Source organism: Podarcis vaucheri (assembly GCF_965113315.1).
Source record: "Podarcis vaucheri genome assembly, chromosome: 6".
In the NCBI taxonomy this organism is placed as follows: domain Eukaryota; kingdom Metazoa; phylum Chordata; class Lepidosauria; order Squamata; family Lacertidae; genus Podarcis; species Podarcis vaucheri.
This window is the reverse complement of record NC_138764.1, coordinates 8778649-8805910: the sequence shown is the minus strand read 5'-3', so window position 1 is coordinate 8805910 and position 27262 is coordinate 8778649. Positions and strand designations below refer to the sequence as shown.

Sequence of the window (27262 nt, the reverse complement as noted above, 5' to 3'; positions counted from 1 at the left end):
CGCATCTCTCCAGCTGCCCGATGGAATCACCATGGACGTGCCAATTACTATCGACTCGGGCAGCAACGCGGACTTTATAGGGCAGGAGTTTGTCGACAAGCACGCTATACAGTTGCTGCCGGCCACACTGCCCCTGCAGGTTGTCACGGTGGATGGCAGGGAGTTGCTAGGGGGGCAAGTGGTGAAGCAGACGCCGCCAATGGCGATGCGACTTGGGAATCACAAAGAAATCATCAGCTTCAATGTCACTCAACTATCAGATACGCCCATTGTATTGGGAATGAGTTGGCTGGACAAGCACAGCCCAACGCTGGCTTGGTACCAGAGGCAGCTGATCTTCGGCTCTTCCTTTTGTGCTGAACACTGCATCGTGCCCCGGCAGGAAGGAGAGGAAGAGGAGTCACAGCTGCTGCTAGGCACGCTGCAAGCGATTCCCCACAAGTATGCAGAATTTTTGGAAGTTTTCTGCGAGAAGGAGGCGGACAGGCTACCCCCTCACAGACCATATGACTGCAAAATTGACCTGCTGCCGGGGGCGGCGCTGCCTAAAGGGAAACTGTATTCCATGTCAGAGGACGAGCTGCAGGAAAAGAGTTCCTAGATCATAATTTGGAGCGCGGTTTCATCCGAGAGTCCAAGGCAGCGGGGGGCAGTCCTGTATTCTTTGTTAAAAAGCGAGACACGCCCCAAAAAAGACTGGTCGTGGACTATCGCATTTTAAACAATGGGACCAAGCCGTCGGACTTCCCCATGCCCCGAATAGACGACCTCCTGGCGAAGGTGCGGAAGGGAAAAGTGTTCACCAAGTTAGACCTGCGAGGGGCGTACAACCTCATTCGCATGCGGGAGGGAGATGAGTGGAAGACGGCCATGTTCACGCCACTGGGTACCTACGAATACAGAGTTATGCCTTTTGGATTGCAAAATGGCTCCCACGTTTTTCAAGCTTTCATGCATCACGTGTTGGCGGGACTTCTCTACAAGACGTGCGTCTGTTTCTTAGATGACATCCTGATCTTTTCGGAATCGCAGCAGGAGCATGACAGACACGTCAAGGAAGTGCTGACCAGCCTAAAGCAACATAGGCTCTACGCCAAGCTGGAGAAGTGCCAATTTGACGTGACGGAGGTGGATTTTCTGGGCTACAAGTTGTCTGACAAGGGGCTCGCCATGGACAGCGCCAAGGTTCGAGCGGTATTGGATTGGAAGAGTCCACGCAACCGGAAAGAGGTCCAAAGGTTTGTCGGCTTTGCGAACTTCTATCGCAAGTTTATCAAGGGCTTCGCTATGCAGACAGCGGCCATCACAGACACGCTTAGCTCCAAGAAAAAGAAGTTCGTTTGGACAGAGGAGGCGGAGCAGTCCTTTCAGGCACTCAAGCGTCTCTTCGCGTCGGAAGAGCAGCTGCTTCACGTCAACCCCAGCAGGCCGATGAGGGTGGAGACAGACGCCTCGGACAGAGCCGTGGGGGCGGTCCTGCTGCAAAAGGACCAGCAGGGGGTGTGGCGGCCGGGAGCGTTTTACTCCAGGAAGCTCAGCAAGTCCGAGCAGAACTACACCATCTGGGACAGGGAGTTGCTGGCCATTCATGCAGCGTTCAAAGCGTGGAGGCACTTCCTGATCGGCGCCAAGCACACGGTGCAGGTTTGCACGGACCACAAGAATCTGGAGCACTGGCGCACGGCACAGTTCCTAAACCAGAGGCAGATACGTTGGGCTGAGTTTTTTGCGAACTTCGACTTCCGCATAGAGTATGTCCCGGGGGACACTAACATCATGGCGGACGCCCTCTCCCGTAAGCCACAGTATCTGGAGGACGCAACGCCAGCGGCCGCCATGCACATCTTCGCACCAACAGTATGGGCGTGCGCCGCGGCCACCGTGGACCTGGAGGCGGTGCGGCGAGCGTTGCAGGATGACTCCTTCGCGCAAGCAAAGATGGCAGAGGTGCAAAGGGGCAAGGCTGAGGCCGACGGTTTCCAGCTACGAGATGGATTGCTCATCCGTAAAGGGGCCATCTACGTACCGGGAGACGACCTTCGCGCCAAGGTGCTGCAGCAGCTGCACGACGCGCCCACGGCCGGGCACTTTGGCAAGGAGAAGACGGTGGAATTAGTCGCCAGAGACTTCTGGTGGCCTGGAATGAGAGGGGAGGTCGCAGACTACGTGGCGAGGTGTGACACCTGCCAGAGGGCCAAACCAGTGCACAGACCGCCGGCAGGACTGTTGGAACCGCTGCAAACTCCGGTCGAACCTTGGGAAAGGGTGGCTCTGGACTTTGTCACAGATCTGCCCAGCTCGAGGGGCAAGACGGCAGTGCTGGTGGTGGTGGACCTGTTTTCCAAGATGGCACATTTCATTCCGTGTGCGAAGGTGGCCACGGCGGAGCAAACCGCCAAACTGTTCATAGACCACGTGTTCAAGGTTCACGGTCTGCCGCGGTCTATTCTGTCCGACCGCGGGCGGCAGTTCATCTCGAATTTCTGGCAGAAGCTGATGGGCTTCCTAAACGTCAAGATCAACCTGGCGTCGGCGAGACACCCGCAGACCAACGGGCAAGCGGAGCGGGTCAATGCCATCATGCAGCAGTACCTGAGATGCTATGCGAATCAACAGCCTGCGACGTGGGTGGATTACCTGCCGCTTGCCGAGTTCGCCTACAACAACACGAAGCACGTGTCCACGGGGGTCACGCCGTTCTTCGCCAACAACGGGAGGCACCCCAGAACCTTCCCGGGACTGGAAAGAATGGGGGAGGGGGAGCCGCAGACAGCAGATGCGTTCGCGTCGGAGCTGCAGGAAGTCCACGATCAGCTGAGGCGCCACCTGGAGCTGGCCAAACACGCATACAAGGTACAAGCGGACAGGCACAGAAGGGTTGGCGAAGAGCTCCACGTGGGAGACTGGGTCTGGTTAGCAGCCCACGCAGTGCCGGCCAGGTCGTTGGCCAAGAAGAAACTAGGGCATAAACAACTGGGGCCCTACCAAGTCGAAGAGCAGGTCAACCCGGTAGCTTTCAGACTGGCACTTCCGGAGGGTTCCAGAATGCATCCGGTGTTCCACAGATCGGTGCTCACTCCCTACAAGGCACCGCACAGGTTCCAGGAACCCGGAACGGCGCCGAGTCCGGTCAGAGACAGAACGGGGCACGCGGGAGTGGCACAGAAGGAGCGCATCAATGACGTCACGGAGATTTTGGACTCCAGATGGGGGGAAGAGGGGGTAGAATACTTTCTCGCCAAGGAGGGCACCCCGGCCAGTGCGAACAGCTGGGTGCCGGGCTACGCCTTGGACGAACCTCTACTCAAAGACGAGTTTCATGCCCTCTTCCCACATAGAACTATGCCAGCAGACTTTTTCGACGACTGGCTTTTCACGCCCACGCTTTCGGCCAGCACTTTCCGGGGGTTCGACTCGGACGAGGACCCGACACAAGACGTCCGTTCCCCGGAGGGGTCACCCTCGGGATCTGCATCAGAACCCTCGTATTGGTGGGACGATAGACCAGAGGAGCAGTTCCGCAGAAGGTGGCTGGAAGGCCCAGGACGAGCAACGCCGCCAGGAGGAAGTGAGGGAGAGACGGACATGGACGTTTTCGGGGACGACCCTGGTTTCGAGCACGGCGGCACAGAGATGGAAGCGGAGGTGACCGTCGTCGACGAGAGCAGGGAGGGAGACCCGCGAGACTTCAGATGGAGGCCCGCCACGGGAAGCGAACGATATCCGACGTTCGTCCCTTTGCAACAGCAGACCCCAGCTCCAGCACCGGAAGGAGGGGAGGGGGGAATGGGGGGCTTCGAGGGGGGGATGGATGTCAGGGGTTTAGGAGCAGAGGCAAGGGCAAGGGAGGAAACAGAGAGCGAAGGGGAGGAGGCAGAAGAAAAGATGAGTGATGACGACGACCCGAGATCTCCGAGTCTTTCCAGTGAATCAGAGGATTCACAGAAAGGAGCACCAGTGGCCAGGGCAAGGGGGGAGTCTAGGGGGGCACCCCAGGAAGATAGAGCCAGAGGGGACTCAGAGGAGAGCAGTTGGAAATCGGGACCAGCGTCACCGCCAGAGAGCAGGGAAGAGGAAGGGAGCCAGGGGGCAAGCGCTGGCAGCTCACCACAGGAGGGAGGGCATGAGTCAGGAGTGGCCACACCTCCATCGGGGAGCGAAGAAACGGTTAAGAGGAAAGTGGAAGGTTGGGCGCGCGCGCCAAGTTCAAATGCAGAGGAAGGCGGCGCAGTAAGCAGCCCGGAAAGGGAGCCAGGTCCTAAAGCCCGGCGCAAGGAGGCAGGAGGGTCCGGGTCAGCCTCAGAAGAATCCCGGAAGGAAGAAGCCCCGGGGGGTAGAGGGACCCAGAGGAGGACAGTCAGGCGGAAAAGGTGGAGCAGGGCTAGGATATTAAGTTGGTGCGCACGGGGCGGAGACTCAGACGGAGCTTCGTCGATCTAGCTACTAGACGTAGAGTTGCGCGCAGCAGCGTGAGAATGGAAACTGTAATTCAATAAAGACTTTTACTTAATGATCGCTGGCTAGCGTGATCCTCTGTGAGCTAGGATCTTCAAGCAGCTCTGACAGTAATATTCAACCATCATTGCAGACAGATTACTAGTAGTCATATCACGTTGTGGAACTGACATAGTTATTTAATTGTTGTAAAATGTCTGTTACCTTTTCACTCAGTGCCTTCATGAGCTGGATTACCAATATTTTAGTACTGTGATGTTTGTTTTAAGATACACAATACTTTTCCAGTATTCTGATTGCTAGTTCACCAGTGAAACAACTCTTTTGAAAAGCGAGTTCCAGGTGGAGCCCTGCTTCCCCCCCCCCCCCAGAGTTGGGGCTTTAAGACAATAAAGGTATGATCGGTGTGTGTTGAGGTGCTTGGTAGTCCATTTTACTTTTCAATATACAGCTTGTCTCTCTATTCATTGTGCAGGGAAGAGGGTGAATGGCTGAACCACTTAAGATATTCAACTTTGGATTATAGGGATCTAAGGCAGTGCCTCTTGTTCTCTGTCTTTAGCACTAGCTATAAGGAGGGCCCCACCCTGATTCAAGTCCCACAAAAACCTTCTATTTCACTGATTCCATAGAGCTGTGGTTACCAGAAGTACATAAATCTTTGGTTGAAATTAGGATGTTACAAATCGTAGCAGAACTTTGGTTTTGGGTATCTCAAAACTTTTCTCTGTTGGTTCCCCATTGTATAGTACTTCTCAAAGTATTTGGTTCCTATAATCCTTGGATTTTGGGGTATCAAGAGGTCATTGCAAGCCAGGGTTGAATGTTCTTTGAGTCAAGGTTCCTTGCTGGCCTGGCAGGAAGACTAATAGGCTAGACTCAAGGGGTATTGGCAAAGCTATCATTGTTCTTCTGGTCTGTTCTTGGTGCTCATTATTAGAGGAATTGTCTGGCTGCTTTAGAGTTCTTTAAATATAGAGCCCAAGATGTATAGGATTGCCAGGAGCATGCCTAGTTGTGAGCAATTTCAGTAAATCATAAATCAATTTGAGAGGCTTCTGCCTGGGTACTTGGGATATTTATTCCTCTCACTTAGCCTGGTTTAATCTTGGCTTCCTTAGCTGGTAGCACTTTTATCTTGTTCTGTGAAAGGTCCATATGGTCTGAAAAAGAGAAGGGGGAGAGAGAATCTCTTTAATTAGGAAACATGGCCACCTGTTCAGGCATTAATGAATGTGATGAGCATTAGACATGAGGTAGCTACTTAAACAATGCAAGTTTGAATTAATAAAAATAATAATGAAACCTCTATTGGCAGAGACAATAGTTTCTGTAATAATCAATTATTAAGTGGCTAATTTTAGAGCGCACGGACCATACAGTTTCCTGGACTCATACTGACCAAAACAGAAGTTGATTGATTGCATAGGCTATGCAGGCAGGCCTGCTATGATGGGGCCATATGCTATCAGGCTTGGAGTTGTTTACTGCAGAATTTGGAAGGAGAATTCAAAGCTGAAAGCAGATGCTTCGGCCCCGCTGCACCTTTTCCCTGTCTGTAGCAATCCAGTTTCTTATCTATTCCCTCCTCTCATCATTCTTCTGTTGATGCTTGAAGTCTGCAGCATTCCAAATGTGCCTACTGAATAGATGGAAGCGCTCCAGCCTGAAAGAAGGCAGCCGTTTTCAATAGAATTCAATCAACTGTTATCTTGCAGTACAATCTACTAATACAACTGTCAGGGGTTCAGAAGCAGAGAGGCAGAGAAGGGTGGAAACAGAGAGCGAGGGGGAGGAAGCCGAAGGGAGAATGAGTGATGATGACGACCCGAGATCTCCAAGCCTAAGCAGTGAGTCAGAGGACTCCCAAAAGGGAGCCCCAGTGAGCAGAGCAAGGGGGGGATCCGGGGGGACACCCCAGGAGGAAGGGAACAGAAGAGATTCAGAGAGCAGCAGCTGGAAGTCGGGACCCACGCTCAAGATTGAGAGCAGCAGGGAGGAAGGCAGCCAGGCATCGGGTTCCGGAGGCCGTCAGCAGGAGGGAGGGCACGAGTCAGGGGTGGTCACGCCCTCCTCAGAGAGCGAGGCAACGGTCAAGAGGAAAGTAGAGAGTTGGGCGCGCGCGCCAAGTTCAAATGCAGCGGAAGCTGGAGCAGTAAGCAGCCCGGAGAGTGAGCCAGGTCCCAAAGCCCGCCGAAAGGAAGCGGAAGGATCAGGGGGGTCAGCGTCAGAGGAGAGTAGAAGGGAGGAGTCCCAGGGGGGCAGAAGGACCCAGAGACGTAGGGAGAGGCGAAGGAGGTGGAGCAAGGCTAGGGTATTAAGCTGGTGTGCAAGAGGCGGGGACTCAGATGGGTCTTCGCCGACCTAGGGCAGAAGGTGTAGAGCTGCACGCTGCAGTTCGGAAATCAAACCTGTAACTCAATAAAGACTCTTTTTAAGTGGACGCTGTGTGGCGTGGTCCTATGTGAGCTGGGACCTGGTAGCAGCTCTGACAGTAAGACCCATCTCCTCAAAGCTTCAGAAACCTGAAACCTCGCAGCGGGAGCAGAAGCCGCTAGGGGAGGAAGAGGGGTGTCTGTAAGCAAGCTCACAAAGGTTAGCAAGATGACGGAAGAACAGAGGATCTCCGCGCTGCAAGAGGCAGTGACCCAGTTGTCCTCAGAGGTATTGGCTTCCAAGAAACGGGAGGAGGAGACTACAGCCGCCTACAGAGACCTACACGCCAGGTTTGAAATGCTTGTTAAGCAAGGGCAACCGGGACCCAGACCGGAGGGCGTGGGATTGGCACGGAGAGCAGGAGGGCTTGTGGCTCACTTCGATGGGACTTTGCAACAGTACCCTAATTTTAGAGCAGACGTAATGTGCGCACTGCAACTGCTGGCAAAAGACTTTAGAGATGAGGAAGAGAAGGTGGGGTTCATATTGTCCCATTTGCATGGGGATGCCAAAGCCTGGCTGCGCAATTTGTGGAGGGATAAAGATCCGGCGCTTCAGAATGCAGATGCCTTTATCAAAGCGATGGATGCGTGTTTTTTGTCTACTATTGATGTGGATCTTGCCAGACGGGAGATTCATGGACTAAAACAAGGGAGGGCGAGCGTCCGGCAGTATCACGCCCGATTTTTTGCGCTGGTCAGTGCTTTAGAATGGGATCGGGATTCGCCCCCTGTCAGAGACCTCTTCTGGGAGGGTCTAAGTTCTGCGGTTAAGGATGAAATTGCAAGGGGGGAGAGGCCCCGAAGCACGCAGGAGGTGGTCCAAAGGGCGCTGACTGTGGGGGTGAGGCTGGAAGAACGTCCATGGTGCAGAGATGAAGGACGTGGAGGGCGCGAAGCAGCGAGAAGTTTCTCTTTCGTTCCGAGGGAAGCAGCGCGTGCGCAATCCACACCTCCGCCAGGAGGGGGAGGGGAACCGATGGAGGTTGGAGGTGCAAGGGCTCAGTCAGCAGCCAGAGCCCTAGCACCGGCAGCAGTGAAAGCGAAGCCTCCTAGAGGGAACAGGAAGTGTTACATCTGCGAGGATCCAGGCCATTTGGCGAAGGAGTGTCCCCGGAGGCTCCACAAGCACACTGCAGCCTCAGCAATGGTGACTGCAGCAACGCAGCAAGGAGAACCACAGCAGGGAAACGACGATGTCTGGCTGGAGACGGAGGCACTGGGGCCCAGCCAGACGCATCTGTGAAGCAGTCCCCAGCGATATTGCAACCCACGGATCCCCTCCCACCCAAACCAGTAGTGCAGCTCACAGCGTCTCTCCAGCTACCCGACGGCGTCACTATCGAAGTGCCGCTTTCTGTGGATTCTGGAAGCAACGCAGACTTTATAGCGCAGAGCTTTGTGGAGCAGCACGCTATACAGCTATTGCCTGCCACTCTGCCCCTGCAAGTCGTCACAGTGGATGGCAGAGAGTTGCTAGGGGGGCAGGTGGTGAAGCAGACGCCACCGATGGTGATGCGCCTTGGCAACCACAGGGAAGTCATCAGTTTTAATGTCACCCAACTGTCGGACACGCCCATTGTGTTGGGCATGAGTTGGCTGGACAGGCACAGTCCGACACTGGCTTGGTACCAGAGACAACTGATCTTCGGCTCCTCTTATTGCGCAGAACACTGCATCCTGCCCCGTCGGGAGGGAGAGGAGGAGGAATCACAACTGCAGTTGGGAACGTTGCAAGCGGTCCCCCACAAATACGCGAGCTTTTTGGAGGTCTTCTGCGAGAAGGAGGCGGACAAGCTACCCCCTCACCGGCCATATGACTGCAAGATTGACCTCCTACCGGGGGCGACGCTGCCGAAGGGGCGGCTATACTCCATGTCTGAAGATGAAATGCAGGAACTCAAACAGTTCATCGAGCATAATCTGGAGCGTGGCTTCATCAGAGAGTCCAAGGCAGTGGGGGGCAGTCCCGTTTTCTTCGTGAAAAAGAAAGACACGCCCCAAAAAAGACTCGTTGTGGACTACCGCCTTTTGAACCAGATGACCAAACCGTCTGATTACCCCATGCCCAGGATTGACGACCTCCTCGCGACGGTGCGCAAGGGACGCGTGTTCACCAAGTTGGACCTGCGAGGGGCGTACAATCTCATCCGCATGCGGGAGGGCGATGAGTGGAAGACGGCCATGTTCACACCGCTGGGCACCTACGAATACAGAGTTATGCCCTTTGGATTACAAAATGGCTCTCACTGTTTTCAAGCTTTTATGCATCACGTGTTGGAGGGACTCCTCTACAAGACATGCGTCTGCTTCCTGGATGACATCCTGATTTTCTCTGACTCGCAGCAAGCTCACGACCGAGACGTGAGGGAGGTGCTCAGCAGGTTGCAACAACATAGACTGTACGCCAAGCTGGAGAAGTGCCAGTTCGACACGACGGAGGTGGATTTCCTGGGATACAAGTTGTCGGACAAGGGGATAGCCATGGACAGCACCAAGGTTCGTGCGGTATTGGATTGGAAGAGCCCGCGCAACCGGAAGGAGGTCCAGCGGTTTGTCGGCTTCGCCAACTTCTATCGCAAGTTTATCAAGGGGTTCGCGATGCAGACGGCAGCAATTACGGACACGCTCAGCTCCAAAAAAAAGAAATTCATCTGGACGGAGCAGGCGGAACAGTCCTTTCAAGCGCTCAAGCATCTCTTCGCATCGGAGAAGCAACTGCTGCATATCGACCCCAGTAAACCGTTGAGGGTAGAGACAGACGCGTCAGACAGAGCCGTGGGAGCTGTCCTGCTGCAGCGAGACCCGCAGGGGGTGTGGCGGCCGGGAGCGTTCTACTCCAGAAAGCTCAGCAAGTCGGAGCAGAACTACACCATCTGGGACAGGGAGTTGCTGGCCATTCATGCAGCTTTCAAGGCGTGGAGGCACTTCCTAATCGGCGCCAAGCACACGGTGCAGGTCTGCACGGACCACAAGAATCTGGAGCACTGGCGCACGGCTCAGTTCCTGAACCAGAGGCAGATACGTTGGGCGGAGTTCTTTGCTGACTTCAATTTCCGAATAGAGTACGTCCCAGGAGACACCAACATCATGGCGGATGCACTGTCCCGAAAACCGCAATACCTAGAAGAGGTGACGCCAGCGGCGGCCATGCACATCTTCGCACCGACGGCGTGGGCGTGTGCCTCAGCTACAGTAGACCTGGATGCGGTGCGACGTGCATTGCGGGACGACTCATTCGCGCAAGACAAGATGGCGGAACTGCTCAGAGGCACGGCTACCACGGACGAGTTCCAGGTGCGGGACGGCTTGCTCCTACGCAAAGGAGCTGTCTATGTACCAGGAGACGACCTTCGCGCCAAGGTACTGCAACAGTTGCACGACGCACCCACGGCCGGTCACTTTGGCACAGAGAAAACGATGGAATTAGTCGCGAGAGACTTCTGGTGGCCCAGGCTGAGAGGGGAGGTCGCGGACTACGTCGCGAGGTGCGACACCTGCCAGAGGGCCAAGCCGGTACACAGACCACCGGCGGGACTGTTAGAACCGCTACAAACGCCGTTTGAACCGTGGGAGAGGGTGGCCCTGGACTTTGTGACGGATTTACCCAGCTCGAGAGGCAAGACAGCTGTGCTGGTGGTGGTGGACTTGTTCACCAAGATGGCACATTTCATTCCGTGTGCGAAGGTGGCCACGGCGGAACAAACCGCCAAACTGTTCATAGATCACGTGTTCAAAGTGCATGGCCTGCCACGGTCTATCCTGTCCGACCGCGGACGCCAGTTCATCTCGTCTTTCTGGCAGAAGCTGATGGGTTTTCTAAATGTCAAGGTCAATCTGGCATCAGCAAGACACCCGCAGACCAACGGGCAAGCAGAGAGGGTCAATGCCATCATGCAGCAGTACCTGAGATGCTATGCCAATCAACAGCCTGCGACGTGGGTGGATTACCTGCCGCTAGCCGAGTTCGCTTACAACAACACGAAGCACGTGTCCACAGGAGTGACGCCGTTCTTTGCCAACAATGGGAGGCATCCCAGAACCTTCCCGGGACTGGAGAGAGTGGGGGAAGGAGAACCACAGACGGCGGACGCGTTCGCGTCAGAGCTGCAGGCGGTCCACGATCAACTCAGACGGCAGCTGGAGCTAGCTAAGCACGCCTACAAGGTGCAAGCTGACAAGCACAGGCGGGTTGGCGAAGTGATCCAAGTGGGTGACTGGGTCTGGTTGGCAGCCCACGCAGTGCCGACCAGGTCACTTGCCAAGAAGAAGTTGGGGCACAAGCAGATCGGTCCGTACCAAGTCGAAGCGCAGATCAACCCGGTAGCCTTCCGACTGGCGCTGCCGGAGGGTTCCAGAATGCATCCGGTGTTCCACAGGTCGGTGCTCACTCCCTACAAGGCACCTCACAGGTTCCAGGAGCCAGGGACGGCGCCAAGTCCGCTCCGGGAACGGACGGAGACGCGGGGGGTGAAGCACCAGGACCACATCAACGAGGTCACGGAGATTTTGGACTCCAGATGGGGGGAAGGGGGAGTCGAATACCTCTTAGCCAGAGAGGGCACCCGGGCCAGCGCCAATAGCTGGGTACCAGACTACGCTTTGGAGGAACCCCTGCTCAAGGACGAGTTTCATGCCCTCTTCCCACACAAACCCATGCCAGCGAGCTTCTTCGACGACTGGTTGTTCACACCCACACTTTCTTCCAGCACGTTCCATGGATTCGACTCAGAAGGGGAACCCGCACGGAGCACCCGTTCCCCAGAAGGTTCACCGGCAGGTTCGGCATCAGGCAACTCGTATTGGTGGGACGATCGACCAGAGGAGCAATGGCGCAGGAAGTGGCTGGAGATGCCAGGTCGAGCGACCGACGCAGAGACTGACATGGACGTGTTCGGGGAGGACCTCGGGTTCGAGCACGGCGGTACAGAGATGGAAGAGCAACAAGTCAACGTCGACGACCGCGAGGGGGAAGACTCGGAGGTCTTCAGTTGGCGGCCACCCACGGGGAGCGACCTGTATCCAGCATTCCCTCCCATGATGATGGAGCACCCAGCACCCACACCTGACAGCGGGGAGGGGGGAAGGGGGGGCTTCGAGGGGGGGATGGATGTCAGGGGTTCAGAAGCAGAGACGCAGAGAAGGGTGGAAACAGAGAGCGAGGGGGAGGAAGCCGAAGGGAGAATGAGTGATGATGACGACCCGAGATCTCCAAGCCTAAGCAGTGAGTCAGAGGACTCCCAAAAGGGAGCCCCAGTGAGCAGAGCAAGGGGGGGATCCGGGGGGACACCCCAGGAGGAAGGGAACAGAGGAGATTCAGAGAGCAGCAGCTGGAAGTCGGGACCCACGCTCAAGATTGAGAGCAGCAGGGAGGAAGGCAGCCAGGCATCGGGTTCCGGAGGCCGTCAGCAGGAGGGAGGGCACGAGTCAGGGGTGGTCACGCCCTCCTCAGAGAGCGAGGCAACGGTCAAGAGGAAAGTAGAGAGTTGGGCGCGCGCGCCAAGTTCAAATGCAGCGGAAGCTGGAGCAGTAAGCAGCCCGGAGAGTGAGCCAGGTCCCAAAGCCCGCCGAAAGGAAGCGGAAGGATCAGGGGGGTCAGCGTCAGAGGAGAGTAGAAGGGAGGAGTCCCAGGGGGGCAGAAGGACCCAGAGACGTAGGGAGAGGCGAAGGAGGTGGAGCAAGGCTAGGGTATTAAGCTGGTGTGCAAGAGGCGGGGACTCAGATGGGTCTTCGCCGACCTAGGGCAGAAGGTGTAGAGCTGCACGCTGCAGTTCGGAAATCAAACCTGTAACTCAATAAAGACTCTTTTTAAGTGGACGCTGTGTGGCGTGGTCCTATGTGAGCTGGGACCTGGTAGCAGCTCTGACAACAACCTTCTTCCAGAGAGGTAGTCTGGTTTAGTCTATTGCAGCAAGAATATAGTTTGTAATACTTCAGTTCTAGCAGATTTGCCAAAGTGTAAGCTTAAATGATCTACAGTCCACTTTGTCAGATATGTGAAGTGTTATCCTCAGTTGACGGATATACATACACAAGAAATTGAAAGCAGCGAGACCCCAAATCCAGGCAATACTAGAGGTACAGGTTTCCTGTGCAAAACTCAGATTTATAGAAGAGAAGAACACAGCCCTTTCACTACAATACTAATTATGCTGTCAGCAATTTTGTAGCATTACTATACTAATTTAACACCTGTAATAGGAGAGAAATCCATGGTCTCAATTAAACAAATACTTTCTGAGACCATCAAATCTGTTTTAAATATATGCAAACACCGTATTTTCTGCTGCTAGCCTGCAATAGCTGTTGATTGGAATAGTAAGCTTTCTTTTTATATATATATATATAATTTTTATTAGAGTTTCAAAAAAAAGAAAATATCATATACAGAAAAAAAAGAGAAAATAACAATAAAAATAAAACCATATGTACAACAAATCATTTTCCTTTTGGACTTCCATCAGCGTTGCTGACATCGTTCATTGTTAACCTTTTAATACACATTCCATCTTTTTTGTTCCTATTGCCAGTTAATCCATCCTTCCTCATAATCTCTACTAAACAATATTTATTGATATTTTACAAAGCCTCTTTAAATCCCACTAGCGTTATTTTTGCCCCATAATTATTTTCCAGATAACACACAAATTTCTCCCAGTCCTTTATAAATTTCTGGTCCTTAGTATATCTGATTTTCCCTGTCAATTTATCCAATTCAGCATATTCTATCAGTTTTGTTCTCCACTCTTCCACCGTTGGAACTCCTTCCTGCTTCCACTTCTGGGCTAACACAATTCTGGCAGCTGTCACCGCGTAGTAAGCTTTCCTGACTTTTCGATTGAGGAGACCCCTCCCTCCATTAGTGTTCCTTTGTTTTGTACTCTGACCTAAATAGGTTTTGGTTCCTCTTCACTGGCCACTTAGCTATGCAACTCCCAATACCAACTACCATAAGCCACATAATTAACAATGGTATAGCGTTGCACTGAAGTTTATGCTAGTCACAGTTGGTTTTCAAACCTTGGTTTAAAAATATATTGATACCCTAGTTTCAAAAATAAGCACAGTTGGCACGTGGAAGCATAATAGTACAACTCTGAAGGAGAAAGGCAAGAGCTATTCAAGGAGATGGGGATTGCAGTGTACTCCCTGTCCTTCCTGGTCTCATAACATTGGGTGCTTTGCATCCCATGAAACAGCTAACTGGTCCCTGCTAGTTTCTGGTGGCATTTTCTGCATATGGTAGTTCCCTTCAGATAAGTGAACTCGGCAGTAAAGTTCAAAAGGAGGAACACAGAGAACACTTCTTCATTGAGGACTTTTGTATTGCGGATTCACTTGTGCAGCTAGCTTGTGAACTAGAACAAATGTGGGATTAAAGGTAAAGGTACCCCTGACAGTTAAGTCCAGTCATGACTGACTCTGGGGTTGCGGCGCTCAATTTGCTTTAGTGGCTGAGGGAGCTGACGTTTGTCCGCAGACAGTTTTTCCGGGTCATGTGGCCAGCATGACTAAGCTGCTTCTGGCAAACCAGAGCAGCACACGGAAACGCCGTTTACCTTCCTGCCAGAGCAGTACCTATTTATCTACTTGCACTTTTTGGCATGCTTTCAAACTGCTAGCTTGGCAGGAGCTGGAACCGAGCAACAGGAGCTCACCCTGTCACGGGGATTCAAACCGCCAACCTTCTGATCAGCAAGCCCAAGAGGCTCAGTGGTTTAGACCACAGTGCCACCCTAATATGTGATTAGCAGCCCCCAAAGCTCCCTGCTTGCCAGATCAATGAATAGCTGAGATCCACATCCTTGAGGGACGCGGGTGGCGCTGTGGGTAAAAGCCTCAGCGCCTAGGGCTTGCCGATCGAAAGGTCGGCGGTTCGAATCCCCGCGGCGGGGTGCGCTCCCGCTGCTCGGTCCCAGCACCTGCCAACCTAGCAGTTCGAAAGCACCCCCGGGTGCAAGTAGATAAATAGGTACCGCTTACCAGCGGGAAGGTAAACGGCGTTCCGTGTGCTGCGCTGGCTCGCCAGATGCAGCTTTGTCACGCTGGCCACGTGACCCGGAAGTGTCTCCGGACAGCGCTGGCCCCCGGCCTATAGATGTGAGATGGGCGCACAAACCCCAGAGTCTGTCAAGACTGGCCCGCTCGGGCAGGGGTACCTTTACCTTTACCTTTACATCCTTGACTAGCCGGCCTTTGATTAGAACAATAGTCAGATTCTTGATCTAGGGCATTATGTTCCATACTTCTTATATTAAGGTGCTTGGTAAACAAATAATTGAGCAGTATTAGTAGCACTTTGCATACACTGATTTCTGTTTTCCTTCTTTGTCACACCTCTCCCCAGATCACTGTGTTCACTACTATGACCTTCGGAACACTAAGCAACCAATCATGGTCTTCAAAGGGCACCGCAAGGCTGTTTCATATGCAAAGTTCGTTAGTGGAGAGGAAATAGTCTCTGCGTAAGTATTTTCCTTGGTGTTTGTGAAAAACGTCTGTGCTTACTGATTCTACTTGGTGTATTTTCAAAGACATTAAAATATATGGCTTGTGGGTGGGGGTATATGCACATACCATGTGTTGGTATGAAGTGTCATCCTGCTAAACAGATTGCTGTGCTTTTGATAGAACAAAAATAAAGGACTATTTCACACCTCCCTTGGTTCCATAGCCTATGGCTTCAAAGGAGTCCAAGAAAAAAAATAGCTAAAGAGGACATTTGCTTTATTTGTAAAATAAATCAAAATATTTTCCAGTAGCAATTTAGAGGGTGGGATTTCTCTCAGAAGGGTAGTAGGAGATTGGTGATTGACTCAGTGGGTATGGTAAATCTGTTGACTGCAATTAGTCCTACAGGAAAAAACAAGGGATAGTATGCAGATGACCAAAAATAGCTTTAGCATATGTAATGAGACAAGAATCAAATATCTCTATTCAGACCAGGTCTCTCCATAGTTTTCACCCTCCCACTGTATATAAGGATCTGGCAACTTCTGTTTCAGTGTATCTGAAGAAGTGTGCATGCGCACGAAAGCTTATACCCTGAACAAACTTGGTTGGTCTCTAAGGTGCTAAAGGACATTTTTTTATTATTATTATTTCGACTGCATCAGACCAACACGTCTACCTACCTGAATTTATTTGTAAAGTTTTTATTTAGCAGTCCCTTTAGAAGGAGGAGCAGAGAGCATGCTAAAACAAATGCTAAGTTCCGAAAAAGCTTGATCAGATGTGAAGGTGATAATAGAAAGGCAGTACAGTAATACTTGTTCGTCTTCATAGTTCCATCCTTATTTCAGACATCATGATCTATTGATTTAGCTGGTGATATATTGCCATGTTGAAAATCAGATATCAGCCAGCTCTATTTAATACCTAATGTTCTGCTCCAAGGCAAGATTCTTCTTACTGGCAGATGTTGCAAGAGCTGCAGGAGTGTCTCCTGGTGGTAACATAGAGTTGCCATTTTGCTGCTTATGGAGTGTCATTTAATCTAATCCGAGAAGGGGAACCAGTAATGGAGAGAGAACTTGCTTGATATCTGGAATAAATTTAGGGTTAAGAGTCCTCCAAAATCTTATTCTTTATTTCAGACTAGCAGTGATCTTTACCCTTGACTAGCAAATCTATTATTAGAACAAAATTGGGCATTTAATCTGGGGCATTTTAAATCTGGAGATTTTAAAAATGCAATGCACCCATGGCAGAGTCCTATTCCTCCAGCTGGGTAACCTTTTTGGAACAAAAATGTCTTCATTTCTCTCCAGAAAGTGCAGGTAGTGGGCGCCTGTCCTATCTTAACAGGAGTGCTTTTCAATGATTCTGTTAGCAATGTGCCCTCACCCTGCTGAAAGAAGGCTGACAGACTTCTAAGGATGGGGGGGTACTTAATTAGGATGTGCTTTATGCCTGATATTCATTTTATTCTCAGTGAGGGAAAATTTACTGAATTAAATAAAGATGTTGCTTATATTAGTTGTGATCCTGGATTATGGGGTTAATTGGTGCAATCTCCTGCTTCTGACATACGTTCTAGGGCTTCCCCTGGCCACCTTAGCGATCCTCTACTGCCAGAGACTCCGAGCAAGAGCAAATCCCATAGTCTTGGGTCATGTACAGAATTATAGTTGAACTGAACTCCTGTAACAGGAGGCCTGGAATACCATGCTAAGAGAGCTAGTGAAGAGGGGACAATATCCTTTGGCACAGCAGGTCCTCATCCCTAATCCTGAATCATAAAGTCCCATGAGGAGAACACAACATTTAGGAGCTGGAGCTACTCCAGAGGCAGATATAGGTACCAGAACCATGGGAGACAGTTTAAATTGGCCAGTAACCAGTTTACCTTTACTCAAAGCATTAGATACTCTAGGACTTCTTAATCACATACATACATACATACATACATACATACATACCACAGTGTGGTATGCTGGCCTGAAAGCCACGGACAGAAAGTTTCTAAAGAGGGTGATGAATACAGCACATGATATCATGAGCTGTCCCTTGAGTCTGCTAGATGACATCGCAAGGGATCGTTGCTTTAGGAGAGTGAGAAAAATTCTCGGGGATGACTCACACCCCGGCCATCACCTCTTTAATCTTCTACCCTCGGGCAGGAGCTATAGAAGTATAATCAGCCGTACCAACAGGCTAAAAAATAGCTTCTATCTGTGGGTTGTTAGGCTGTTGAATGGAAAATAACATAGCAAAATTGATTTGCAAGGTGGTGTGTTGTTTGATAAGAGATTGAGTGTTCGATAAGAGATTGAGTGTAATTTCATTGTACACAGGTTGTACAATGACAATAAAGGTATTATTATTGTTACATACATGCATACACATCAATACATCAATTTGGGGTCAAGTCGGAGTTACGGTTCAAACTTCCTTGATGAACAGAAAGACAGAACCCAGTCCTACTTTTCCAGCCATATTAGAAGTGTCCCTGGGGATTACATTATGGTACTGTTCTCACAAGCGAACAGTAAATGAAAATATTGCTTCATTTCAAAAATATAAAAAGATTTATCTTCCTTAGCCAACTTGAACTCTCCTGCCATTCAAATGACACAAGAGATCTATTTTTTCCAACTGAGATTAACTGAAGTACATTTTCTCATACTTCAAATAATTTCTGTTCTGAAGTTACAGAGGTTTGGCAACTAAAATAGAAGCATTGCTTGTCAAACTTCTATTAAACTGAATGGTTAAACCATAGGCAGTGTCAAAACCACAAAGCATTTTGCCTGTGTAATCAGATGGCAACATCATGCGTGGGACCTTGAAAGGACAAAAGAGGCCTGTCCTACTTGGGAGACAGACATCTGAAAATGCTTGTTCCATAGCCCTAGGTTATATTGACAGAGCTGTCCAATTCAGATGAAGCAATAGCTGGGCAAGGGTGTGCTGCGCGGAGATGTTGGGATCTCTTCTCTTCCCTCCCAGCACAGTGTGCTGTATTGTAACATGGCAGTCAGTGGAAGAGCTTTATCAGTGGTTAACTGCAGTTAAAAAAAATTGTAAGAAAATATTTACTTTTTCTAACTAAGCTGTTTTATGAATCACATTGATTAAATCTGCCCCGTGACCTCCAGGCCATTTGGAGCCACCTGACATTTACCAGTTCATCAGTTCTGGTGCTGCTTTATTGCATCCTGTGCATTGTGAATAGTGTGTGTGTGGGGGGGTACGCTTTGGGGAGGAGTCTATGCATCTCCAAGACAAGTGGTTTTTTTTCATTTTGTACTTTCCCCCTCCATATCTGTTGGCTTAATTTTCACAATTAAAGTAATTAAAAGATTTCCTTTCCCCTCAAAGGAAATCACAACATCAGGAAAGCAAAAAACATGCCTGCCTCTTCTGTGGCAGTCTGCAGACACAATTTGTTCAGGTCCCCAGACTTCCAATTTCACATTGCAAGGCCTCCTGCCATGCTTGCATTTCTCCGATAGGTTTGTGACATTATGGGGAGTGTTGAACTATTCCAGTGTTCACTAGAGTCTCTACCCATTGTACACTTTTTGGTTCTATAGTGCAATTCCAATCTCCAGCCTACACAAACCTGCAGTGGTGCAGTTCCAGAGCTTCTCCACTTTCACAACTGAGCCTAATTGAAGGTGCTGGTGTTTAAATGAAGCTTTAAATGAAGGAAAACCAATAATCATAATTTATTATTTATATGTGATTGGGTTGTTGAAAGGGGTGACTGGCAGATATTATTGGACCCCCAAGTCCCATCAGCCTCAGCCATCATGGCCAGTGGAGAGGAATGATGGGAGTTACATTCCAACAACATTTGAAAGGCACCACATTGCTACCCTTGGTCTAAATGGCTTTCTGATCCAAATATCTGAAAGTGTTGTTTCCTTCTGTATCATCCTGCCTGGGTATTAAGATCTTCAAAGGAGGCCCTTCTCCGTAGAAGAAAATACATTATGTACAGAAGAGAAGGCCTTCTCTGTGATGGCTCCCTGACTTTGGAATACCCTCACTGGTGCTGACAGTTTAGACTTTCTGGCACTGGATTAAAACCTTTTTCTTGATCCAGGAATATAAAATTATAAAATTATAGTATTTTTAGCTAGTTAAATAGTTTTATACCTCTAAATTGTACTATATTGCTATGTTTCATATTGTATTATTTCTAGATTTTTTAGTTTCTATGCTCTGAAATCCATATTTTGATGAAGCTATAGCTTACACATTTTAAGTACGTACCACCTACTAGGTGGTCCCATTGAGTGCAGTGAAACCTGCAGACTTGTCTGCCTCTTCCCTTATCTTTCCAGAAGCAAGAGCATATGTCCATAGTTGATTGAAATAGCAAACATTTTCAAAATTTGTCACAATAATACACAGTATGTTGTGAGATGTTTTATTGATAATTACTGACCACAAAAGTTTGGTATATTCCTCATTTTGAGTTTTTACAGAAAAAAAGGAAAAACCGTGGTGTGGTTGCAGTTTTAAAGGAGTGTACACATAGACTTCACATGCTTGCATTGAACTCAAGAGTTCATTTTAAGACACGTTAGTTTTAACGTGACATTTAATATAACTGAAGTTTAAAATAAACCAAAATCCAACTTACATTTTTAAAATCCGATTTAGGCTGGTTAGCAGACAGAGCACATTGTGCACCCTGGTGGATATATGCTAGGCCAGTTCTGTGGAATGCGTCTTCCTTGTTCAACTCTTTTGAGAGATCATGTTGGGAATCTGCTTTCCTGACTGCTCAAGCTACACACGGATACCCACGTGTGCAGTGGTTTTGCCTGCCCTGACAAATGTCCATGTCTTCTTAGGAGGCCCTTCCTAGCACTTTGACATATAGTGCAAACTAATGACTTATGGGTGATTCATACGTCTTTTTTTCAGGTCAACGGACAGTCAGCTAAAGCTGTGGAATGTAGGAAAGCCACACTGTCTGCGTTCCTTTAAGGGTCACATCAACGAGAAAAATTTTGTGGGTTTGGCATCCAATGGAGACTATATTGCCTGCGGTAAGTGAAACAACTGTTCAGCAAAGGGGACCAATATGTACTGCCTGCAAAGCTGTAGGAGGGTCCAGCACATGCTTGTGTGGCACAGTGAAGTTAAAGCACCTGATTTGCCACAGCACATTGTGACTTACACCCCAATTATAAAAACTGAAAACTTTTAAAGCACTGGGGCATATGGTGAGTGATTATCTCTTCCCTCTTCTGAGATTCTTTAAAATACTTTAAAGCTGTCGGCATAGCTGCCCCTTGCCACTCTTTCCTGTAGCTGAATAATAAGCCAAATACTTCAGTCTTGCCTCACAGGATGTCCCTTCCAGACCTTTTATCACTTTTGTAGCTTACTTCTGAATCCTTTTCAGTTTGTTACCATTCTTCTTGAACTCTGGTGCCTGGAGGAGAGCACAAAAGACTTTATATGAAGTCCCGCCACTGCATGGTGGAGTGATAATAGGACATCTTGAAAATAGTACTTATGTTTCTACAGTACAGTTAAAAACTCTTACTAGCCTTCAGAACCACTGCCTTGCACCGTTTTCTACATTACCTGAATTTTATGTGTCTGGCAAGTGTTGGCTACGACGAGTTGTAAGTAATGTTATGCAATGCAGTGTAGTGATCTTCTACCTTGGAGTTCTCTGCTTTAGCTGTAACAGTTAGCCCCCAACCCACACTTACATACCCCATCAAAAGCTATCTGAAATGAATATTTAGGAATCCTTGCACATTGCCAATCTGCCTCCTCTTTCTTTATTTTTGCTTTTGATTGCAGGAAGTGAAAATAATTCCCTCTACTTGTACTACAAGGGTCTCTCAAAGACACTGCTAACCTTCAAATTTGACACTGTCAAAAGCGTCCTGGACAAGGACCGTAAGGAAGATGATACAAATGAATTTGTCAGTGCTGTGTGTTGGAGGGCACTGCCAGACGGGGTAAACATTTTTGCTCATTTTCCCTTCTTGTTGTATCTTAGTGTGGGTTTAGCAGGTTATTTATCCGGGTCCAGTGGGTACAAAGGTAAAGATGTGTCAAAAATGGTGAAAGATTCCCTTTTGGGTAAGGAAGCAACAAAAATGTGGGTTACTGCAACAACATGAGCTGTGTCCCTGTCCTGTGGTAGCCTCATCTGGAGGGTACTGCATTCACCAGGGCTGCCTTAAGACGCTAAACTACTGGTGCTGCAAAATTTACTGCATTTTTGTGGAGGCTGTATTAGTCATCCACAATGTGTATCCTGTGGAAGTTGGTTGTACAAACAAATATTAAGCTGCCTTACACTGTGTAAGAGGTTGGTTCATCTAGCCTTGGCAATGTTTGCTTTGATTGCCCCTGAGGTCTTTTCCAGACCTCCAGTCTGGTATTCTCTTAATTAAACGACCCGGGTGCAATCCTTGGGAGTTTCATCATGCAAAACACATCCTCTTCTGTGGAGCATGTTGATAATTAGAGCTTGGTGAGAGTGCAAGCTTTGCCTCATGCTTAGTTTTGAGAATATTGTTTTGGTCAATGGTGTTCATTGTTTCGTTTTGCTTTTCATTGTTTCTTCCCATTTCCCTGGCTCACTGTTAGTGGGTTAGCTTGTTCAGAATGAAGTATACACTTCCAGATTTAACAATAAATACATTACTTCTGGTAAAAGAGCCACCATAGCTGCTAGAGGGGCATGAAAATTTTGTCCCTGGTTTTTTCGACTAAGGGACACGGGTGGCGCTGTGGTCTAAACCACAGAGCCTAGGGCTTGCCAATCCGAAGGTCAGCGGTTCGAATCCCCGCAACTGGGTGAGCTTCCATTGTTCGGTCCCAGCTCCTGCCCACCTAGCAGTTCGAAAGCACATCAAGTGCAAGTAGATAAATAGATACCGCTCCGGTGGGAAGGTAAATGGTGTTTCCATGCACTGCTCTGGTTCACCACAAGCAGCTTAGTTATGCTGGCCACATGACCCAGAAGCTGTCTGGACAAACACCGGCTCCCTCGGCCTATAGAGCCAGATGAGTGCGCAACCCCAGAGTCATCCGCGACTGGAATTAATGGTCATGGGTACCTTTACCTTTACCCATGTACTATCTAAAACCAAAGTGGCACATTGGTTGCCAGATGTGAAATATATTGGCATTTTTCTTAGCTCTCCCACCCCAGTATTAGACACTTTCTCAGATACAGTGTTGGAAGCTAGTCATCGCTTGTGGACACATACACAGTTTGATTATGTAGATTAGGCATGGTCTCGATCTACCAGTATTGTTATAATGAAGCCATTTCTTTTCATGCCTGTTTGTGTGTGTTCATTTCGGTATATAAGTAGGTTGACTTGGGAAGCACTTGCTAAGTAGAAATGCCGTGTAGAAAAGCCAGAGGCTTCTGGATGTTGGGAGAAAATGGAATGCAAATCAGCCATGGAAAAAACCTAGAATCTTTTTCAGAGAGAAGCCAGGAAATAGTAGCAATATAAGAGGATTGTGAAGAGCTCGTAAATCTAGCTTTCTTCTGATGGGGCCAGAATTATCAGTTTGCCTTCATCAAGAACTATTAATTGTGTAGTCTTTGTGCAGCACTGTGAGAATATCCAAGTAAATCAGGAAACTGGATCTGAAGTGCCATTCCCCATTTGTGTGATTGTGTGCGGTTAGCGTATCCTGGAGCTGCCAAACCTAGCACCTGTTGCTCGAAATAGATTCAGAATTCAATTTCCTATGTTGCTTTCATTGTTGTTGGAAAGTTGGCATTGGGGATGATTGATATGAACTGACCTGATCGCATTTCACAGACCAGTGTGCAGATATGAACTTAGTTATCCATCAACTTTCACACTTCCCAAATGTTCAGTGCAGTTGTCGTCTCAGTCAAAACACTGGAAATGCATATTTTGAGATGAAGCTATGTTTAGGTGTGTAGATAAATATATGTAAATTTTGTGAATTTTAGGGGAGGGGGATTTCAGATTAATGTGAAAAGGTGCATGGAACCAACAAAGGTGGACACTAATTCACCTATCCCTAATTGACCTACTGTGCTGGCAAAGGATATTCTAAAATGCATTGTTTGGATAGTTCCAAGATCACTTACTGTAAATTTGGGGGAAATAGGTTTAGTCACCTCCCAAGTGTTGACTTCTAAGTCACACTCTGAATCTGCATCTTACCCAGGATAATCACTTTAGAAAGAATTCAGCCACAGGGAAATGGTAGAATTATCCCTCTCATTGATGAAACTGGCCTCAAAATGCCAGCGAAGGCAAGAGGCTTTTAACTATTCTGACCTCTTCATCCTTTCAATTGGGGGTGACTTGAATGTCTTCAAGGCATGTAGCGCTAGACCATACAGTAGATAGTTAACTCCTTGTTTTATTAAATATGTGAAATGCCATCTCACCTTTAACATTTTATTAATTAGAAAAATGCTTAAAATTTCTGTACAATTTGTGTAAAATGTTTGAGACAATCAGAATTATGTCATCAATGTTTGTGGCCATTAGTATTGTGTTTGCTACATTTATATTGTATTATCCAGCTAAAGTTAACTTCTCTTAAGCTCCTTTGATTTTAGTGGGGAGCATGTGGTACCTGGTCACTGCATTTTACTTCTTCTGTGCAGTCTGCTTTCAGTGAAAAGTTTTCTGTTTCGCAGTAGTGCCAATATGCACTTGGACTGCCTTTCCTGCTCAGTTTTGTCCCTAAACAGCAGAAGAGACTTGCTTAGCCTGTTATGAGTTAGACAAGAAGCTCAGTCGTTAATGTAACATTTACAAGCAAGTGCATGCTACTGAAAAAGAGTGATGTTTTGTGCCAAGTAATTTTAATGTCACAGTTTCTCAAAAGAATTGCAAATTGTGCCAGTGTGTATTTGCATATAATACTTATTAAGAGTACAGTTCCTATCACCTTCTAGATCCCCACAGTGGATGCCGTTTCTTATGTGAATAATTGGAAAAGGTGCCCAGCTGACTGTAGCAACTCTTTACTCATTATTACCACCTCAGGAGTCCCACTCTTGAGATCAACATGAGCCTGTCATGGTGTTATTATTAGTGGCACAGTTGCCGACTCAAATTTCAGTGTTTTGACACTTCAGTCCTTCTGCAAGGCCCTTTAGATAATGTGATTATGCAGAGTGCAGGATTTAGAATTCATTTGAATCTTTTTTTAGCAGGCTCGTCACAATTCCCATTTGCTACCTTCTTACCACAGGTAGGGCTCTCTAGAGATTCTTGTCCAGGAAATTGTTTCTCACTAACTGAAAGGAGATCTAGGGAAAGGTCCCATGCCACCATTCCTCAGTCTGTGTGGTATTATTGCAATTAGCAGCCATATGTTTCCCTTGAGTTCAGAAGTCAAGTTTGCAGAACAACTCTTCAGCACACTTCTGCATGGTCTTAATTACAAAACCAACCACAGCTTAATTGTCTTTTAACTTTGTGAGATTGGCAGAAGAACAGTCACAAAGCTTATGATTTGTTTTTGGTTTTTTAAAATTATCTCCGAGAAAATAATGGTGCCTTTATTTCCTGTACAGTACAACATTGCTTAATGTTCCATCCATTCACTTTTTGAAAATTACTAGAAAACAGCTTTCCTAAGAGCTTGGGTCCTGATTTTCACTTCTGTTATGATTTGTTTTCTTACTATTATACCTTTGGTATTTTCTAGTCAGGCAGAGGCAAATGAGATTTAAGTTGTTACTTAAATCTGAGAATGGGCTTGAAATATTTGGAGGCTGAAAAGCAGAGTGAACCAAGACTGTATGCAGTGAAATAGATAGGCAATAGCTGGGTTTTTTGTTGGGGAAGACAGAGCCCGACAGCAGTTCTTTCAGAATGGCATAACTGCCAGCACTTGTGATATGTGAAACCATGCTATTTCTTTTTGTGCGGTAGAACCAGCTTTTTCAGATTTATTGCCTGTGTCACAAAATATGTTTTTAAGTATGCCAGATGGTTATTTTGGTCATCATAGATGTAATAGCTCCTGTTCCTTAAGTACGAATATGAGATTGTGATTGGATTGTAGCATATTTCTCCCACACTTTCACCCACCTCTCCACAATTTACAAATTCATTTAAATATTTGACTCCTTTATTTTAGTACCCAAGTTAAAAGCAAATTGTGGTTGATATATGTTGGCATTGCTCTTAGTTGTAGTCTCCCCTTCCCAGGGTTTGCCTCTTCCAAGTCTGCCAATTGTTAATTATCCCTTTTTTAACATTACTGGCTCTGAAAACAAGGCATGTGACCTGACTTCTTACATATTATTTTCCAGTGGGATATAGTGTATACAGTATCTTTCTGGCGTTTACAAATATATATTATAATCTAGGGCAAGTACACTCAGTTTTTATAGCAATTTAAAATGTGAGATTTCTGGAGAGGTGATTTTCTTCTTGCATCCAATTCAGAAAATAATATGCAAATGTAGGTACGCATATGCGCTTACATCTACAGCTGTAACCACACACACACACACACACACACACACACACGATTTCTGAGACATATATTTATAAACTAGATTTAAGAGCATTGTGTTCCACTTATCAGCAATTGTATCATTATAATAGTAATTACCTGGATTAAAACACTAGTTGAACACAAATTGCAGTTGATAGACTTTAGTGTTAGAATTGTTTTTCTCTAATTCCGATTGATAATCCATGCCAGTTGCAGGTGCCTCAGATCTGTTTTGACCCAAATTGTAGTGCCAACCAGCTCCCAGCATCACACTCACCTTCTGGATAGTAAAATACATTCTCCTGCTGCCACTGAAATCACTTACTTTATCTTATTAGTATATTTTCCTGTTAATTAATAACCCTGAAAGGGGTGCAGAGAGTGAAAAATTTAGAAAGCATGCAAGATGTAAAATGCCTTTTATCCAAGGCAAGTAGAAGAGCTTAACTAGTATTAATTAGCACAGGGTTCCTGAATTGGCTTTTGTCACGCAGAGAAAATTATTAGTCACAGGGCACAATTGATCAGGCATGTCTTATGTATAAACGCTCTTGAAATGAATTCACAGAGTCTCTACGCTCTTCTTATTTATGAAAAAATAAACTAACTTCAAGATGATATTAAAAAGGTATGAATAAAACTAACCATGCCAGAAATGCAGTTTGATACAACAATATCAAAATAAACATATCTTTCTGCGTGTGCTATGAGTTTCACAGTGGGGCAGTTCTGTGCCATTGGATGTGTATATATGTTTTGTGTGGGATGTATATATGTAAGTATTTTTGTATGTACGTGTCAGGGAGAGGCAAACGGGGAAAGAGCTAAGGGGAAAGACCAGCACTTATAGAGAGCCGAAAGAGATAATTAGTAGTCTGTCGTCTGACAGCGAAGAGGAGGCAGGGAGGGGGGAGGATGAGCCCGGAACTAGTCATTCTGTAAACAGAGGAAATCAGAGGCGGGGTTTCCGCAGACTTGCATGTTGGGCAAAAAAAAGTAAAAAGAAACCAGACTGGGTCGGACATGCTCTGAAGCACTGGAGATGTTCCTTTGAACTTTGTAAATACAGTGGTGCCTCGCAAGACGAAAAGAATCCGTTCTGTGATTCTCTTCGTCTAGCATTTTTTTCGTCTTGCGAAGCAAGCCCAATGACGGATTAGCGCTATTAGCGGCTTTTAGCGGCTTATCTGCTGATCGGATCAGCTGATAAGCGGCTTAGCGGCTTAGAAAAAGGGGGGGAGGAAAAAAAACCAGCAGGAACTCGCAAGACATTGTCGTCTTGCGAAGCAAGCCCATAGGAAATTTGTTTTGCGAAGCACCTCCAAAACGGAAAACTCTTTCGTTTTGCGAGTTTTCCGTCTTGCGAGGCATTCGTCTTGCGGGGCACCACTGTAAATCAAAGAGATTGTAACTGGCAGCGAGCC

The 27262-nt window shown here is 47.8% G+C and overlaps 1 protein-coding gene across 3 annotated transcripts in view; it reads left to right on the top strand.

The window, feature by feature from the left end:
* Positions 1-27262, top strand: part of COP1 (COP1 E3 ubiquitin ligase) — a 114274-nt gene that overhangs the window by 73151 nt on the left and 13861 nt on the right. For all 3 annotated transcript variants that reach the window (XM_082229070.1, XM_082229069.1, XM_082229071.1), the window contains exons 16-18: positions 15238-15355; positions 20274-20398; positions 21168-21328. In XM_082229070.1, the coding sequence (XP_082085196.1) occupies positions 15238-15355; positions 20274-20398; positions 21168-21328 (404 nt within the window). The remainder of the gene's footprint in view (positions 1-15237; positions 15356-20273; positions 20399-21167; positions 21329-27262) is intronic.